This window comes from Oncorhynchus mykiss, chromosome 17 (genome assembly GCF_013265735.2).
Source record: "Oncorhynchus mykiss isolate Arlee chromosome 17, USDA_OmykA_1.1, whole genome shotgun sequence".
NCBI lineage: Eukaryota > Metazoa > Chordata > Actinopteri > Salmoniformes > Salmonidae > Oncorhynchus > Oncorhynchus mykiss.
This window is the reverse complement of record NC_048581.1, coordinates 39,054,339-39,072,259: the sequence shown is the minus strand read 5'-3', so window position 1 is coordinate 39,072,259 and position 17,921 is coordinate 39,054,339. Positions and strand designations below refer to the sequence as shown.

General features: G+C 43.1%; 1 protein-coding gene across 7 annotated transcripts in view; it reads right to left on the bottom strand.

The window, feature by feature from the left end:
* raly (RALY heterogeneous nuclear ribonucleoprotein) overlaps nucleotides 1–17,921 on the bottom strand; it is a 172,073-nt gene that overhangs the window by 9,202 nt on the left and 144,950 nt on the right. For all 7 annotated transcript variants that reach the window (XM_021568426.2, XM_021568427.2, XM_036949859.1 and 4 more), the window contains 2 exons: nucleotides 3,610–3,758; nucleotides 3,257–3,301 (listed from right to left, as the gene is read on the bottom strand). In XM_021568426.2, coding sequence (XP_021424101.1) covers nucleotides 3,260–3,301; nucleotides 3,610–3,758 — 191 coding nt within the window. In that variant the 3' untranslated portion in view covers nucleotides 3,257–3,259. The remainder of the gene's footprint in view (nucleotides 1–3,256; nucleotides 3,302–3,609; nucleotides 3,759–17,921) is intronic.

The following is a 17,921-nucleotide window of genomic DNA, read 5'->3' as shown; positions in this document are numbered from 1 at the left end:
AGCCGCCACCACGGCTGGATGCCCACCCAGACCCTCCCCTACAGGTTCAGGTTTTGCGTCCGGAGTCCGCACCTTTGGGGGGGGGGGGGTACTGTCACGCTCTGACCGTAGAGAGCCTTTTAATGTCTCTATTTGGTTTGGTCAGGGTGTGATTTGGGGTGGGCACTCTGTTTCATTTTCTATGATTTGGTGTTTCTATGTTTTGGCCGGGTATGGTTCTCAATCAGGGACAGCTGTCTATTGTTGTCTCTGATTGGGAAACATACTTAGGTAGCCCTTTTTCCCTCTTTTCTTGGTGGTGGAAGTTGACTTTGTTTAGGACACAGACTTTCACGGTTTGTTTGTGTCGGCATCATCTTAAATAAAGAATATGTACGCTCACCACGCTGCAGCTTGGTCCTCCTCCAGCAGCCGTGACACCGATCTAATGTTAACAGTTCAATAGCCATAATAAATAGGGTATGGTGATATAGGGAAACCTTGTTTTATGCCTCTTTACAATTCAAAGTTCTCTGAGAAGTGAGTGTGTTGTATGCAACTTTTACCAATCTTATGAGAGATTCTAGATGTACTGTATCAAATGCTGTCAAAGCTACAAAGATTATACCCGTTTTCCCTGCATTTTCAAAGTTTTCCATTATTACTAGTAATAATCAATTACAATTCTATAGTGAGTCTATGAAACAATCTTCCTTTTAAGAATCCCTTCTGATCGTGATGAATACTGTCTGGTAGGGCCTTTTTTATTCTATGAGCAATAGATTTTGGCAATATTTGTCTCAACAATGAAGGGTGAATTACCTCTAGGGTTAAATGGTAACAAAGTCATACTTTATGGGACTAATACTCAAAACTGAGGCAAAGGAACACACATGATAAGACAGTGGTTCAACATGTATGCCATCAGTACGGTGTGAAATCCAGCTAGGCTTCCTTCACAGTACATTCGCTTTAGTTTTGAATAATAAGAACTGTAGCATTCACCTGTGCAACACACTAAGGCATTAATATATGCAGGTTTTAAACATTATTAGCCTTTCCTGTATGCGTATAGATGGAACAAAGTAGGCTTTGGGAAAACGCCCACTCCAAGAAAATTCAAACACGGGCCTTGAGGTCCCCAATACTAGTGTTCCCCCTACCATTACGTAGGTAGAGCAGGCCTGCCATGCTCTGTTGCCCTCCGCCTCAAAGAGTTTGATTTCAGTCCATTCACTCAGTCCCTGATTAGAGGGTAAGGATGAAAAATTAGCAGTGCTGTGGCTCACATACACTCTTAGAAAAAAAAGGTGCCATCCAGAACATAAAAGGGTTCTTCGGCTGTCCCCATAAGAACCATTTTTGGTTCCAGGTAGAACCTTTTAAGGAGGCTTCCACCTGGAACCCAAAAGGGTTAACCTATGGGGACAGTTGAAGCACCCTTTTGGTGAAGTGATATACACTCAGTGGCCAGTTTATTTGGTACACAACCCCATTCAAAATGGCTCTCTTCTACAGACAGTGAGTCACGTGGCAGTGGCTTGCAGACAGGCATCTAGGCATTCGGTTACTGTTCAACTGAACGTTAGAATGGGCAAAACAAGTGACCTAAGCGACTTTGAGAGTGGTATGATTGGTATCAAATACAACAACAAGTGTAAACCTTACCGTGAAATGCTTACTAACAAGCCCTTAACCAACAGTGCAGTTCAAGAGCCGATTCCAGTATCTCAGAAATAGCTGGTTACCTGGGCTTTTCACCGCACGACAATGTCTAGTGTTTACCGAGAATGGTGCGACAAACAGCAGCAGTGTCGTTGTAGCTCGTTGATGAGAGGTCGACTGAGAATAGCAAGAATCATGCAAGCTAAAAGGCGGGCCACAAACAAGGCATAATGGTGCATTACAACGGTGGTGTGCATAACGACATATCGTAAAGCACAACTCTGTTATTGCAGCAGACAACCACACCAAGTTTCCACTCCTATCAGCTAAAAACAAGAAGAAGCGGCTCCAGTGTGCACGCAATCACGAACACTGAACAATTGAGGAGAGGAAAAACATTGCCTGGTTTGACGAATCACGGTTCCTGTTTTGTTATGCTGACGGCAGAGTCAGGCCCTATCCTTCCTGGTGTCAACGGTACAGGCTGGTTGGGGTAATGTTTTCCTGGCACAAGTTGTGTCCCTTGATACCAATTGAGCAATGTGTCCATGCCCCGAATAATTCAGACTAGATGGGTTTACTGTCCGTTGAGTGTATGTTCTCATTTTATTTCAATGCAGGCTCAGATGTGAATATCTGCAGCCTACTGTATTAAAACGACCTTCCTCATGAGCCCGATTCAGTCTCCAATGCAAACCCTCTCTGTGAGCGTCAACTTATAAATAAACACTTGTCGGTCGGAGGCAGCGTGACGAACCGGGGAAATTGGTGTCTGGCGCTGTGTTAATTTGGCTTGGGTCTCCTGGGCCTCACTCTGTGTTTGCTCAGGAGGAGAAATGGGGAAATGTGATCACAGTGGAATCAGAAACAGATTCCTGACACTATGGCGTGTTTGTTTTCTGAAAGCCTTGCAATATCGCAGTGGCTGAGGAGGTCTAAACGTGAGAGAAGTTGAGCCATTTAACCTTGAACACCAGATTAGAGAAAACAATCGGGATAATTTCCCTCATTTTGATAACTTTTACCAACTGTTTCAAGTTCAATGTGAGCAATTTCCCACTAGATATCTGTAACTGACATTTTAGCTTAGAGCCAAGTAAGACAGATTTGTTGTTAACATTTACTACAGTACATGGGTGATTTGGTCAATTTAATCTGGGATGGTCCTGTAGCGCGAATATTGTGCTACAATATTCATGTTTTGGTACTCACAGTCGCTCTTGGAAATATACCAAGAAAAATACTTTCGGATGGACATCCAAGTCAAGTCCTTGTATCTACTCAACATAGAAGACCGCAATTGCTTACTCGATCTACTTAGCTAGCAAGCTACCCAGACGTTATCCATGTGAGTGCTCTAGCATTTATTAATGTTCCTACATTCAAGTCAATAAAGCACTTTACCAACTTTTTATATAATGATTGACTAGCTGCCATGCTATTTGGACCAGGCTGTCTTTCAAAAGCACAGCTATGAATGTGCATCAGAGTAGTTCTGTTCTGACCTATTGTCTCATACAAATGCCCGGTGGCCATGCACATTTCAAGTAATTAGTGTCAATCGAAAGTTTCTTTGCTTCACTTGAGTATTTTGACATTCAGAACAACTTGCCTTTTATTGCAGGTTGGAGTCCATTTCTGATAGGTGGTTGTTTTCCTGTGAAATGACGTGAGGAGAAATGTGAGGGAATTGAATGTAATATCATGCAATAGAACTTATGGTTGAGCAAACATTAGTTCAGACAGTGTGTGATGCCAGTACAATACCGTGCTAAAGCCAAAACACACACACATGTCATATGTGACCTCAAATACCTTCACGCACGGCCACACAAAGGTACATACGCACGGCCACACAAACACACTAACCCCCACCCTTGTAAATATGCTTGCACATGCACACACACCCCACATCAATACAGGCTTCAAGCACACATTCTTGCAAGCACAAACACACAATCTGACCATGTCGTCATCTTCACACTCATTCTGTGTGACGTCCTCCTCCCCATCCTCCACATCACTGTTATGGGGCTCGTCTACCAGCTCCTCTGTGTCTGAGCATGACTCGTCCTGAAACGCCTCACTCTTGTTGTCCTCCGACTTCCGTAGCTCTACACACACACACACACACACACACACACACACACACACACACACGGCTCTACATTTACATTGCTCTTACCCTTTTTAAAGTAAAACACAACATCTTGAAACACAAGAAAATATATATTGTTTAAATCGATTGAGATATAGCCTATGAGATTTCCAGCTACTTCTGAAGTACATGTTGTGCCCTATAAACAAATATGTAATCATGTAAATACATTTGTTTATTATTAAAAGCTAAAATGTTGATACAAATCCCTCATTTATGGAATATTAGGTTTCTATATTATATAAAAGTACAATTTTCCTTTCTAGAGAACACATTACATTGAAAATTGTACAGTCTCTTTATGTGTCACGTTTGTGATGACAACATTCTAGAGATCTGTCATTCGTTCATTGCTATGATTATTGCTCTCCTGAAGAAGCTATCCCTTTTACTTTCTGTGCCCCCAAATGTTTGAATATACTGGTAAAGTTAGCCAGTTCTTTGCTAGCTAGCTGATGAGGAAACAAACATGACTGAATAGATTTCTTTCTGTCACACTGGTGCTGCTGGTCCATTCACAATTCACCTGCGGGAACATGGTGGCTCTTAACACCTTAACAAGCTCAATCCGTCCGTCCGATCCTCCACCCAACTCCAACTCATCTAAATTCTGCAGCATTTGCAATGCTGTCAGTGAGTCCATTTGTTTGGGTTAGGTTGGGAATAGGTGTGAAAACTGGTTTAAAAAAAGGCTCTACATTTTTTGTTTGCGATTTAAAAATTCAGACAAAATGAGCAGTGTAAAATAAACATTTAGTAAAAGTCAGGGAAAGAACAGGACATAGCTGATTTTTTTAAAGTTACAAAATCAAACGTCAGTGGCAGTGTTAACTAGTTTGCTAGATTGAAACTGCTGGGGGAAACTATCTAATGCTAATTTCCACCAACAGTCTGAGTTGAGTTCACCTAAGTGGACTGTAGCTAGGTTAAAAAAAAAGAACTAGTTGTATAATTGCTAGCTATATTTTAAAGACTAGTTACTGACTTTTGAACACTTTTTGTCGAACTACTTCGTTCCCCTGCCTGTTTATTGACGCATTGGAGATTGAAACAGTTCAAATCAAATCAAATGTATTTCTGAGGTAGAAGTCCGTCACTGGCCGCAGGCAGCATTTGGTTCTTTAACGCACACACATATTCATCACTCCTCCCTGCGCCATTATACCATAAGTTAACAATGTGGGTCGACACACAAATTAACTTCTGTCTTGGTGCAGGCATTTCACACTTGTCAATGTTTATATTTGAGAGATACAATAATTATTATACTTATCAATGTTGTGGATGAGCGCATTGTTTGTTTGTTCCGTTCCTCTCTCTCCATCTCTGTGGCTTCCGGGTATGCTGGAAAAGGACCCGAGCTAAGGGAATTGGGTTGGCTTTATAGTGCCTGTCCCAAATGGCTCATTAATGCATATGGGCATATTGAAAGATAGTCAGTAGTGATGTAATGTTGTAAATGTTATGTTGTGATATTGTTTAAAACCGTGTTGCAATGTATATCCTTTAGTATGTTTAGTTCATGGAAAATGTAGGTTTGTATTGTTAATTGATTAATTAATTAGGGTTAATTGTTCTGAGGGGAGGGGCTAGCCCTACAAAAGGAGCCTCTCTCCAGTCTCTAAGGAGGCATTTTTTTTTGGATTGAGCTGTGGATGGGGCAGCATTGTTTTTAAGCTGTCCCATAAGGTAGACGTTGATGGCAGTACTGTTGTTTTTTGTTCCGGAATCACTTGTAAATAAACACCTTTGCACAGAAGAACTTTTGCGGATCCGCCATCTTTTTATTTTGATAGAGGTTAGGTTATCCAGTTTAGCCTTCTGGCCTACTCTACGTGACATATGGTGGCAGTGGTGGGATGGCGTACCGCAAATCAGTGAATTCCAACAAGAGAGGTAAAGGAATGCGTACAGGATTGCGTTCTCAGCAACAGCAGCAACTGTCAGAAAAGGTACCTGAAGTTGAACCGGGGTGGAATACCATGGAATCGTCTGGAGAAGAAGAGGTCAAGTATGAGAAACTAGGAGCCCGACCGCGGGGCCAAAGACAACCAGAACTGGGTGAGCTGCTGACTGAAGGAGCAGTTGGGGGACCAGAACCACACCCAACCATGGTAACCCTTTTTCAGCAACTTTTCACCTGCCTTGAGAGGAGGGACGAAGACCTCAAGCAGGAGTTACGTGGCCTACGCCAATCTATCCTCACCGCTCCCCACCAGGCGGAACTCGTCAGTGAGAGCCCAAGATTGGGTCTTCCAACACCAGGACGACAAAGGCTCGATGCAGCAGGGACTTCAACTCCACAGCAGGCACCCCAAGCAGTAATGAGGCCAGCACCAGGAAACCAGTCCAGCAGTGTTAACGTCCATCTTCCAGAATTCCTGAGGAAGGAGCCAAAGATGCCCTCATACCAGCAGGGGGAGGACATTGAAAACTACCTGCTGAGGTTTGAGCGCATGGCTAAGACGTGGCAGTGGCCTGAGGTAGAGTGGGCCTGCAGGCTTGTCCCATTGCTCACGGGCAAGGCCTTAGAGGCTTACACAGCAATGGATGAGGGGCTGGCCAATGTCTACAAGGGCTTGAAGGAAGCGCTGCTGGTGAAGTTTGACCTCTCACCGGAAACCTACCGTCAACGCTTCAGAGCTGCATCAACGCCATCGGGTGAGTCACCGACAGAGACGTACCACCGCCTCAAGGGTCTCTACCGACGATGGGTTCGACCGGGGGAGAAGACACAGGACGAAATCGGGGAGGTCATCATCCTCGAGCAACTTCTACAAGTTCTACCACACGACATTCGAACCTGGGTCCGAGAGCACGAGCCCAAGGACGGGCTTATGGCGGCCAAGCTTGCACTGCAGTATCTTAATGCACGTAAAGGGGGCCCACCACAACCTGCAGCACCCGCTCCAAGGAGTCTCAGAGACACAAGGGACATCAGAAATGCCAGAGATGGTGGAGGTAACTCTGGGGGTTATGTGTCTGGGAGGGAGGTAAGGGATCATGCAGTTCGCTCTGATGGGAGGGGTCTGACCTGTTTTTACTGCCGGCAGCAGGGGCACAAAGCTTCAATGTGTCCGCTACGTAAATCCAAGCTCTCACCTTTACTCCGCATACAAAGTTCTCCCTCACCCTCCCTTGGCTGCCATTTTATTGGCTCCTAAGTGAGGCAAGCCTGCTAGACGAGCTAAATGCCTTTTATGCTCGCGTCGAGGCAAGCAACACTGAAGCATGCATGAGAGCACCAGATGTTCTGGATGACTGTGATAACGCTCTCGGTAACCGATGTGAGCAAGGCCTTTAAACATTCACGAAGCCACGGGGCCAGACGGATTATCAGGACGTGTACTCAAAGCATGCGCAGACCAACTGGCAAGTGTCTTCACCGTCTGCAATACCTACATGTTTCAAGCAGACCACTATAGTCCTTGTGCCCAAAAAAGCAAAGGTAACCAGCCTAAATGATTACCACCCACGTTCGTAGCCATGAAGTGCTTTGAAAGGCTGGTCATACCTCACATCAACAGCATCATCCTGGATACCCTAGACCCACTCCAATTCGCATACCACCCTAACAGATCCACAAATGACGCAATCCACACTGCCCTTTCCCACCTGGACAAAAGGAACACCTATGTGAGAATGCTGTTCATTGACTACAGCACAGCGTTCAACACCATAGTGCCCACAAAGCTCATCACTAAGCTAAAGACCCTGGGACTAAACTGCCCTCCCAAGCAAAAAGGCAGTAATTGCTCATTTGGTCAAAAATGAGTTAATGTAATTTTTGTAACATTAAATGCATGCTTAATCATGTGGACAAGTATCCTGCCTCTATTGTATTTTGTTGGAGAAAATGGAGGTCATATTAGCAGTAACTGCAAAAAGTTACTGTGAAACCAAGGTAACCAGTAACTAAACTTACTGCCTTTTAGCTTGGTTTCAACCTGCCCTTGGCTGCAGTTACTGCCCTTGGCTGCAGTTATTCAACATGCCCTTGGCTGCAAGTATTTATATTAACATCTATTAGCCATATAATTAATTATATTCTGAAATTTCATCTGATGGTTTCTTTGAATCAGTACACCATACATACAATTTCTAGCCAGTGACAGCCACCTAGCTGAAACTGACACGCCCCTACCAAAACGTCAAAACCTAGCTAGCATTAGCATGAAGCAATAGATTTGTGCTACATGTTCCCATAAGAGACGATCAGCAACAGTTTATACTAGCTTCAATCTATTTTACCTAGAATTAATATAATCCCTATAGTTGTATTCTGACATTCAATGGGCTATTTGAATCCATAACGTTACACCACACACATATTCTCTAGCCAGCTGACGGTCAGTTGGACGTGCACCCCATACTGAATTGTCAAAAGCCACGCACACACAGCATTGCTAGCTCATTTAATAATACATCTACTCACATGTTCAGGGTTTCTGGTTTTCTTTTATATTCCAGTATTGCGTGACTGTCCTGGTCAGGAAAGTTAAAATCCCAAATTGTATCCATCACCTTTGTTGGTGGCATATGTAATTAGTACAACAAGCTTTGACATGCCAAACGTGTGCTCAATGTGTCTGCTTCAGTGCCATCATTACATGAATGCGGAAAAAAAAAACTGTTTTGCATGACTTCCACCAATCCCTGTGGTCTAGCTGATTAGTATCTGTGAGAATGTATTAGGACAGTACAACCACGTCAACACTTGGTTTTATTCCTGTCAATGTCCATCCATGCAATTTTTGGGGATTTGTAAATAAAAATGTAAGAGCCTTTTTGCGAACAGGTATGAAATTAATAGATGAACTCAGTTATGACAGTGAAAATTATGATAATGTTTGCACAAGATAAAATCAACATTGATTATATCCTATATTATAGAATAACTGAAAAGGATTATGATCATATGTTTCCACACCAGAAAATGTCAGTATTAATTATTATCCATGACAGAATAGAATCATTAGGATGCATGTCCCTGATTATTTGCTCTATTCATTTCAGTTGAGTTTAAGCACCACATTCCAACAAAGATTCCTGATCTACCCCCTTTAACTGAAGTCACAGTGTCAACACTATTTGAAGAAATAGAGAACCAGTGGGTGGTCTCTAACTCCTTAGACATCAGTCTATCAGAAGAGTAATCAATTGCCAATGATGATGACGATTATCCACCTTCAGAATTGGATGTTCCAGCACAAGTGGCAGCTGAGCCCGTGGACACAACTCCAGAACACCTATCAAACAAGAAATCCAGGATTCCACCAATGGGTAAGACATGTGGTCCCAAATGCAAGAGGCAATGTACTTAGAGTATTTGAGGTTAGGTGAAATGGGTAAGTATTGGGAGATTATGGGTAAATATTGGGAGATTAAGTATAAGGAGAAGAGGACATGGATCTTCCACATTGTGGCACAGCAATCTAAGAAAATGTCACTGTTGGTGCTGACAGTCAACGCAGCAAGTCGTTTCTGTACCATCTTCCAAACCAGAGCAGTTCTGATCAACAGGCGTGCAAAGTGTTTTTTTTCTGACAACATTGGGCTACCACCCCAAAAATGACAGGTTGATTGTCACAATGATGGGCAAGTCAATCACCAAACTGATTCCACCAAAGGATCAGAGGGGAAAGAAATATTCCGCGATCAAATTGAACATGAATCCAATCCTGCAACACATTGAGTCCTTCCATCCCCAAATCAGCCACTACAGACGAGAGCATGCCCCACATTGCCTCTCTCTCTAGTGACGTCAATATTCGGTTCATTCATAATGACTACAAGGAGAAGAACAAAGATGCCAGCTGCGGTTATGAAACCTATCGCAAGGCGGTAAAGGGAAGGAACATCAGCTTTGTGAAGCTTGGAGAGGAGGAGTGCGAGTTCTGTTTGGTGCAGGGTCATCATCTGAAGATGGAGCACCGGGAGAATGAGGCCATGGAAATCCAAGCCTGCCAAGACATGCAGCACCTGAATTCACCACCACCAACCCAGACTGCATGCAATGTAGAAAATATGAGGAACATAAGAAGTCTGCACAAAGATTGGCCTGAGGACTGGTCTATGAGGAGCGTTGATATGCAAAAAGTCATCATGCTTCCTCGCGTGCCAGGTCTGAAAACAGCATTGTTCACAAGAAGAATTGTTGCCTATCACGAGACAGTCGCTACCACTGGAAAGTGGTATGGCATGAAGGAACAGCTGGAAGGCAGAGGAGATTACTTCATCTTACGTAACAGCACTGGAGAGGGAGAGAGATGTCAAGCATACAGTGTATTGGGTGGATAACTGCACTTCTCAAAATAAAAACTGGTGCCTCCTAACAGCACTGGTGAGTGTTGTCAATGCTGACAACTTTAATGGAGGACATCGCCCTCAATTTCTTCGAGCCAGGACACACCTTCATGAGTGCAGACAGTTTCCACCATGGCGTGGAACAGGAAATGAAAGCTCGACCTGGAGGTGTGGTGTACGACTTCGGGGACTTCCTCCATGTGGTCGCCACTTCCAATGCAGGCAAGGTGGAGGTGGTCGAAATGAAAAAGGAAAACATCCTGGCATGAAAAGCTGGCCATTCCATCGTCAAGCTGAAGAAGGCAGCAGCACCAAAGCTGGCAGAGATGGCTGAGATCCAGTTGAGGCGTGGATCCAGAAGCCTCTTCTACAAAGTCTCCCATGAAGAAAAGGACTTCACAGAGCTTGACTTCATCATTAAGAAAGTCACTCTAGAGACACCCTCAACACTACGTACACAGGATAGAGGGATAGAAGAGTCCAAGAAGATGGACATAATCACCAAGCTGTGTCCTCTGATGCCTGCAAATCGAAGGCAGTTCTGGAATGCCTTGGCTGTGAACAACATTGCTGAGGATGAGGAGTGATATGGAAGGGCACTGAAGAAGTTTTACTTAAAAATTAAAATGTAACTTTTCAGCATTTTATATCAATTGTAGCAAAATATAATTTGGGTCCTCTTGTGAATATGAACATGTAAATATGTTTAAAATGTATTCTTAAAGCTGTCATTTGAAAAAAAAAAAAAAAAAAAAAAAATGTTATTAGCAATCTCATGGTCATTTTTTATAATTTGTATTACCCTACTTCGATCATGTTCCATCATTATATATTACAAAACAGGTAATCATTTCATGTAATTCAAATTTCAGTGCTGCTTTTCACATTTATTATTATAACAAGACATAGGCTTGTCAAACAGTATGTAATGTGACTGATGCAGAACCTACATCTCTATGTAAATGCAACTGGTATCTTAGTGGAAAACACACAAAGGATGCAGTTTCAACTCTGTTACACTGTCAGTAATTACACTGCTCTTGTATTAATAGCATAAATGAGAAGTATAGTAAACTAACAAATTAAAATGGCAGATACTGCTCTTTGCTTTGGTATTACCCTGCAATTTATAACATATCATGCCAAGGAAGAAGGCAGTAACTGCCATTTAAGGGTCATGTCAGAGGTCAGGGTTAACATGAATAGAAAATGTACTCATAGTAAGGCAACATCTCCAATGATCACCCTAGAATTCATTTGGCTGGAAAATTAAACTTAGAAGCCATTTTTCTCAGTTCCATTCTAGGAGCAGATACTGCCTTTTTGCTTGGGAGGGCAGTAAATTCCTCCCTCTGCAACTGGATCCTGGACTTCCTGACGGGTCACCCCCAGGTGGTAAGGGTCTGCCACACTGATCTCCAACACTGGGGCCCCTCTGGGGTACATGCGTAGTCCCCTCCTTCACCTATGACTGCGTGGCCAAACAACTCCAACACCATCACTAAGTTTGCTGACGACACAACAGTGGTAGGCCTGATTACCGACAACAATGAGACAGCCTATAGGGAGGAGGTCAGAGACCTGGTGTGGTTCCAGGACAAAAACCTCTCAATGTGAGCAAGAGAAAGGAGCTGATCATGGACTACAGGAAAAGGAGGGCCGAACAGGCCCACATTAACATTTACGGGGATGTAGTGGAGCGGGTCGAGAGTTTCAAGTCCCTTGCTGTCCACGTCACCAACGAATTATCATGTTCCAAACACACCAAGACAGTCGTGAAGAGGGCATGACAACACCTTTTCCACCTCAGGAGATTGAAAAGATTTGACATTGGTCCCCAGATCCAAAGTTCTACAGCTATACCATCAAGAGCATCCTGACCGGTTGCATCACCTCCTGGAATGGCAACTGCTCGGCATCTGACCGTAAGGTGCTACAGAGGGTAGTGAATACAGCCCAATACATCACTGGGACCAAGATTCCTGCCATCCAGGACCTATATACTAAGCAGTGTCAGAGGAAAGCCCAAAACATTGTCAAACTAGTCATCCTAGTCATATTCTTTTTTTATCCTTGCTACTGCACTGCAAGCGGTACCGGAGCGCCAAGTCTAGGACAAAAAGGCTCCTTTACAGCTTCTAACCCCAAACCACAAGACTGCTGAACAATTAATCAAATGGCCATCTGGACTATTTACATTGACACCCCCCCCCCATTTGTTTTTACACTGCTGCTACTCGCTGTTTGTCTATTTATTATCACTTTTCCCCTACCTACATATTACCTTGACTAACCTGTACCCCCGCACACTGCTTCGTATTTGTACCCCTTGTATATAGCCTCGTTATTTTGTTACTTTTTATTATTTTTTGTATATTTGGTAAATGTTTTCTTAACTCTTTCTTGAACTGCATTGTTGTTTAAGGGCTTGTAAGTAAGCATTTCATGGTAAGGTCTAAACCTTTTGTATTCGGGGCATGTGACAAAGGTGATTTGATTTGTAGGTAGCTAGAAAAATGGTTTATGATAACTGCAGTTTAGTTCATTATCTAGCTAGTTACATGTAAAACTGACAGTTTGTAAAACGCCGCGAGCTAGCTAGATATTTAACCAACAAGCTAGCTAGCTACTGTAGCTAGCTTGACACTCACTCAGTAACGTTAGCTTACCATGCTTTTCAGGACAACTCGGTATTCTTCTTGCCAATCCCGGTCGACTCCTTATTGCATACTCCTGTCTCTCGGTCTTCTTTTAGGTTAAAAACTTTGACTGTAGACATTCTAGTGCCTTATTGTCAAACAGCAACTCACTCGTTACACAGCCATCTGGCGCAGTCACTGGCTCAGTTGTTCACCACACAGCAGCATCAATTCTATCTCAAATTTCCAATGTCCAATTTAAAAACAAAGTGACATATCATATTGATACATATATAATTTATTGTTTGGGAGATGCTAATCTGAAACATGGAATTTAATTAAAATATAAATGTAAAATGAACGATCGGTCTAACGATCAACGTCTTCATCGGATGAAGAGTAGGAAGGATCGGACCTAAACGGAGCGTGGTAAGTGTCCATGATTATTTATTATAACAGAACACGAAAATACCAAATAACAAAGTGTACGTAAGAAATGAAAATCGAAACAGTCCTGAAAGGTGAAAACACAAAACAGGAAACAACCACCCACAACTAACAGTGGGAAAACACAACGAAAGACAGCTGTCCCTGATTGAGAACCATACCTAGACATACAAACACCCCACCCACATCACACCCTGACCAAACAAAAAAATAGAAACATACAAAGCAATCTACGGTCAGGACGTGACACCGTCTTTAGTGTTTCCCCGGGGGTACAAAAAGTACTGCACACAGGGCTTGAAATCACTGCCTCAGTTTAAGCACCTTCCTTCTCCTAATCCTGATTCGTCCAAATAATCAATTTAGAAAACCTAAAACCAGCAACACCTGCAGCTTGTAATCACATAATTCTAAATGAGGCTCATATCATCGCCATCATTCCATACACCCTGGACCCCCCATTTGCATACCATTCATTTGACTACAGCTCAGTGTTTAGCACCATAACGTCTTCCAAGCTCATCACTAAGCTGGGGACCCTGGGACTGAACATTTTCCTCTGCAACTAGATCCTGGACTTCCTGACCGATCACCCCTAGGTGGTGAGGGTAGGCAACACATCCACCACACTGTGGCCCCTCAGGGGGGCGTGCTTAGTTCCCTCCTATATTCCATGTTCACTCACGACTGCGTGGCCAAGCATGACTCCAAAACACCATCAGTGAATTTGCAGATTACACGACGGTGGTAGACCTGATCACCAACAACTATGAGACAGCAATGTGGTGCCAGGACAACAACCTTTCCCTCAAAGTCAGCAAGACAAAGGAGCTGATTGTAGATTAAGGGAAACGAAGGGCCGAGCACGCACCCCATTCACATCGGCGGAGTTGTAGTGGAGCGGGTCGAGATCTTCAAGTTACTCAGAGTTCACATCACTAAGGATCTATTATGGTCCAAACACAACACAGCCGCGAAGAGTGCACTACACCTCTTCCCCTTCAGGAGGATAAAAAGATTAGGCATGGGCCCTCAGATCCTTCAAAAGTTATACAGCTGCACCACTGAGTGCATCTTGACTTGCATCATGGCTTGGTATGGCAACTGCTTGGCATCCGACCGCAAGGCGCTACAGAGGGTAGTGTTTACAGCTCCCTGCCATCCAGGACCTCTATACCAGGCAGTGTCAGAAAAAGGCTCCAACCAAACAAGTTATTGACTGTTCTCTCTGCTACCACATGGTACCAGGGCGCCAAGTTTGGGACTGAAACGCAAAGCCATAAGACTGCTGAAATGGCTATCCGGACTATTTTCATTGACAGACTTTTTTTTTTGCCCAGTGATCACCAACCTTTGAGTGAAAATGCAAACCGAGAGCTTAGCTTAGTTCTTAGTTCAACTGCACAGGCTCAGGAGTATCCAACTCACCCATCATAGATTCACGAGAGCGGAGGGTGACTTCGACTCCTCTTGGAAGAGCTGCCTTCGGAAAACTTCCGGATTCCATACGAGGTGAACGCACCATATCGGGTGTACCCGAGACCAGACCACCTCTCACATTCACTTAGGGGTCCATCAATGTTAATGGTTAAGGCGATAAGAGAGTTGAGGTCCAGCGGAAGTTCCCGAGCAGCTAGCTCATCCTTTTCCTCAGATAATCTGTGCAGAAAAGTATCAAAAAGTGCCGGATTCCAGGCACTCTCGGCAGCCAAGGTGCGAAAGTCCACCACGTAGACTGCCACACTATGGGAGTTTTGACGTAAGTCAAGCAGTTTGCTGGCTGCCTTTCTCCCAGATACTAGAGACTCAAACTTCTCATCTCTGCCATGAATTCCACCAAATGACTGCAAATGGCAGATTGTTGTTCCCAAACTGTCGTAGCCCAGGAGAGCACCCTTCCCGACATTAGCTTAATTATATACACTATCTTCGATCAGTCTGAAGATGTCTGTAGCTCAAAAATAACCGAGCACTGAGAAAGAACCCAGGCAGGTACCAGGATTCCCTGAATATTGCTCTGGAGGAGGTAAGCGGGGTTCACGGAGAGTCGGGATAGGCTGTACAAACTCACTAGAGGGAGAAAAAAAATTGAGTTTTTTCAGAGGTGGCAGACAGTCTGAGCTAACTCCCTGATTTGCTCTAAAATAGCCTTTAACCCATGGTCGTGGCGTTCTGTCAAGGAACTAAAAGGCCCTGTAGCAACTCCTGATGTCTCCCAATGGTGGTTCCCTGCAGGGAGACAGCTTGGCAGAGCTGGTCCAAGTCTGCTGGGTCTGTCATGGCCAGTTCGTACTATCAAGGCAAGACCCAAATGCAGACACAGGAGGCAGATGGTTGGAGTCTTACCATGTTTATTAATCCAAAGGGGTAGGCAAGAGAATGGGCGTGGACAGGCAAAAGTTCAAAACCGGGTCAGAGTCCAGGCGGTACAGAGTGGCAGACAGGCACGTGGTCAAGGCAGGCAGAATGGTCAGGCAGGCGGGTACAAAGTCCAGAAACAGGCAATGGTCAAAACCAGGAGGACTAGGAAAACAGAGAATGCAAAAAGCAGGAGAATGGGAAAAAGGCTGGTTGACTTGGAAAAATACAAGACGAACTGGCACTAAACACAGGGATAAATACACTGGGGAAAACAAGCGACACCTGGAGGTGGTGGAGACAATTACAAGGACAGGTGAAACAGATCAGGGCGTGACAGTGAATTATTGAACCAGGTTATGTAGATTAACAGTACAATTAGTGCAACCAATGACAACAGTGAGGGGTGTGTCATAATTATTAAGTTAATTAGAATGAATTAAGTGAAACTGTTAAAAAACAATTGTTTATTGAATATATTAGGCTATTGTTATCATATGGAAACAATTAAATATTCTTCATAATATTAGCATCAACATACATTATTGTTTAATTCAATTTCACATATATATTTAATCCTATTTCATTTTTTTGTTACATGTAATATTTTAGGTTCAACCATAATGCATAATAAGCATCATCAACAGGGGGGGGGGGACATATTGGGTGTACACTGATAAGCTGTCAAAAGAATGTATCCATTTGTAAGACTTGTTCATAAAAGAGAGCATTGTTGCTATATGATCACACCAGCAATAGATACGGTAAATTGTATTACTTTGTGAGGTACAGCTGAGTGAGCCTATATTTAAATACTTAGCTTTTTGATTTTACTGGGCTGATGGTGCCTGCATCTGATTGTCAGTCTCAGCGGAGGGAGAAAGCAGCAGACTAAGGGTTCGCCTCTCAACACCCCTCCGCTCTACTTTTCCTCTGCTAACCAAAAAGGGACACCGTCTTCCAGTTTATGGCGAAACTCGAGTCACACTGCATTGTTTTGCCTCATGCACAAATCCATGTTGTTTATCCTATGGCCAGACACACAAAATGGTTAAAAAAATGGGAACACGTCGCCTATCCGGCACGCAGGGCAGCTGAATCTGGTGCACCTGGGCTTTATCGTTGTTTTTTTTGCAGAAATGTTTGGCGATCGACTAGGAATGCAGGGATATGGCTAATGCTCTCTGCTGGTGCCAATAAAATAGGCTACTTACTGTTCACTCAATTAAATTGAGAATTTTCATAATTTAAAGACCGATTGGAGTCTTTTCATTGTAATCTCTACAGCAATAGCCATTTGCTTTCCAAACAGTTTTTTCACAATTTATTTTTAAATATTGCAATTTGCCTGCCTGGGTCTCTACTTCTCACTGACATTCGCAACTCAGCAATCATCTATTTTGTATTTGCTCCACGTGCTGCCCAAATTCTGGGCACTTCTGATTGTAGGTTATGGAGGCATTGGAATACCTCCCTGGTCATTGTGGTTGAATCTGTTTGAAATTCACTGCTGGACTGAGAGACCTTGCAGATAATTGTATGTGTGGCATGCAAAAGTGATTCAAAAATCATGTTAAACAATTTTATTGCAGAGTCCATGCAATTTATGGGATTTGTTAAGCATATTTTTACTTCTGAACTTATTCAGGCTTGCCATAAAAGTTTTTTTTTTATTCACTTGTAATGGAGGTATTGTGTGTAGGCCAGTGACCAAAAAATAAATAAATATAAATTTTATCCATTTTTAATTCAGGCTGTAACACAACAAAATGTGGAAAAAGTCAAGGTGAACCCCTGCACATCATCTCGGTACCGGTATTCCTTTGACTGCATATAGCCTCATTATTGTTACTATTTCCTTTTTTATTTAGCAAATTTTTTACTTTTTAACTCTGCATTGTTGGGAAAGGGCTCGTAAAGCATTTCATGGTAAAGTCTACACCTGTTGTATTGGGCACATGTAACAATTAAAATTTGATTTGAAACACATTGAAGATTCAATTATTTCAGGTTCGCTTCAAGTTATAATATTAAATCAAACCAAATCAGCCCTAGTGCCTCTCAAGACCCCGATGGAGGACTCCTATCTCTACTTATGTAATCCCAATTGTTTCCCATTTAAAATATTTGTGAGGAGATACTGTATATTTCCTTCCTTAGATAAAACCATTGCCAGAAACTTTAACAGAAAGCTCAAATAAATTAAACCCGACCTTGGTAGATGGACTAACATCCCAGTTGCTTTAACCAGGCGAAGACTGGGAGTCTGAGTGATGGAAACGGGGAAAATATGCTCTGGCTTTGGCGCAAGGCTGAATTTCTTCAACATCCTAAGGTTGAAGAGTCATTGTCGTGCTTTCTTCACCAGG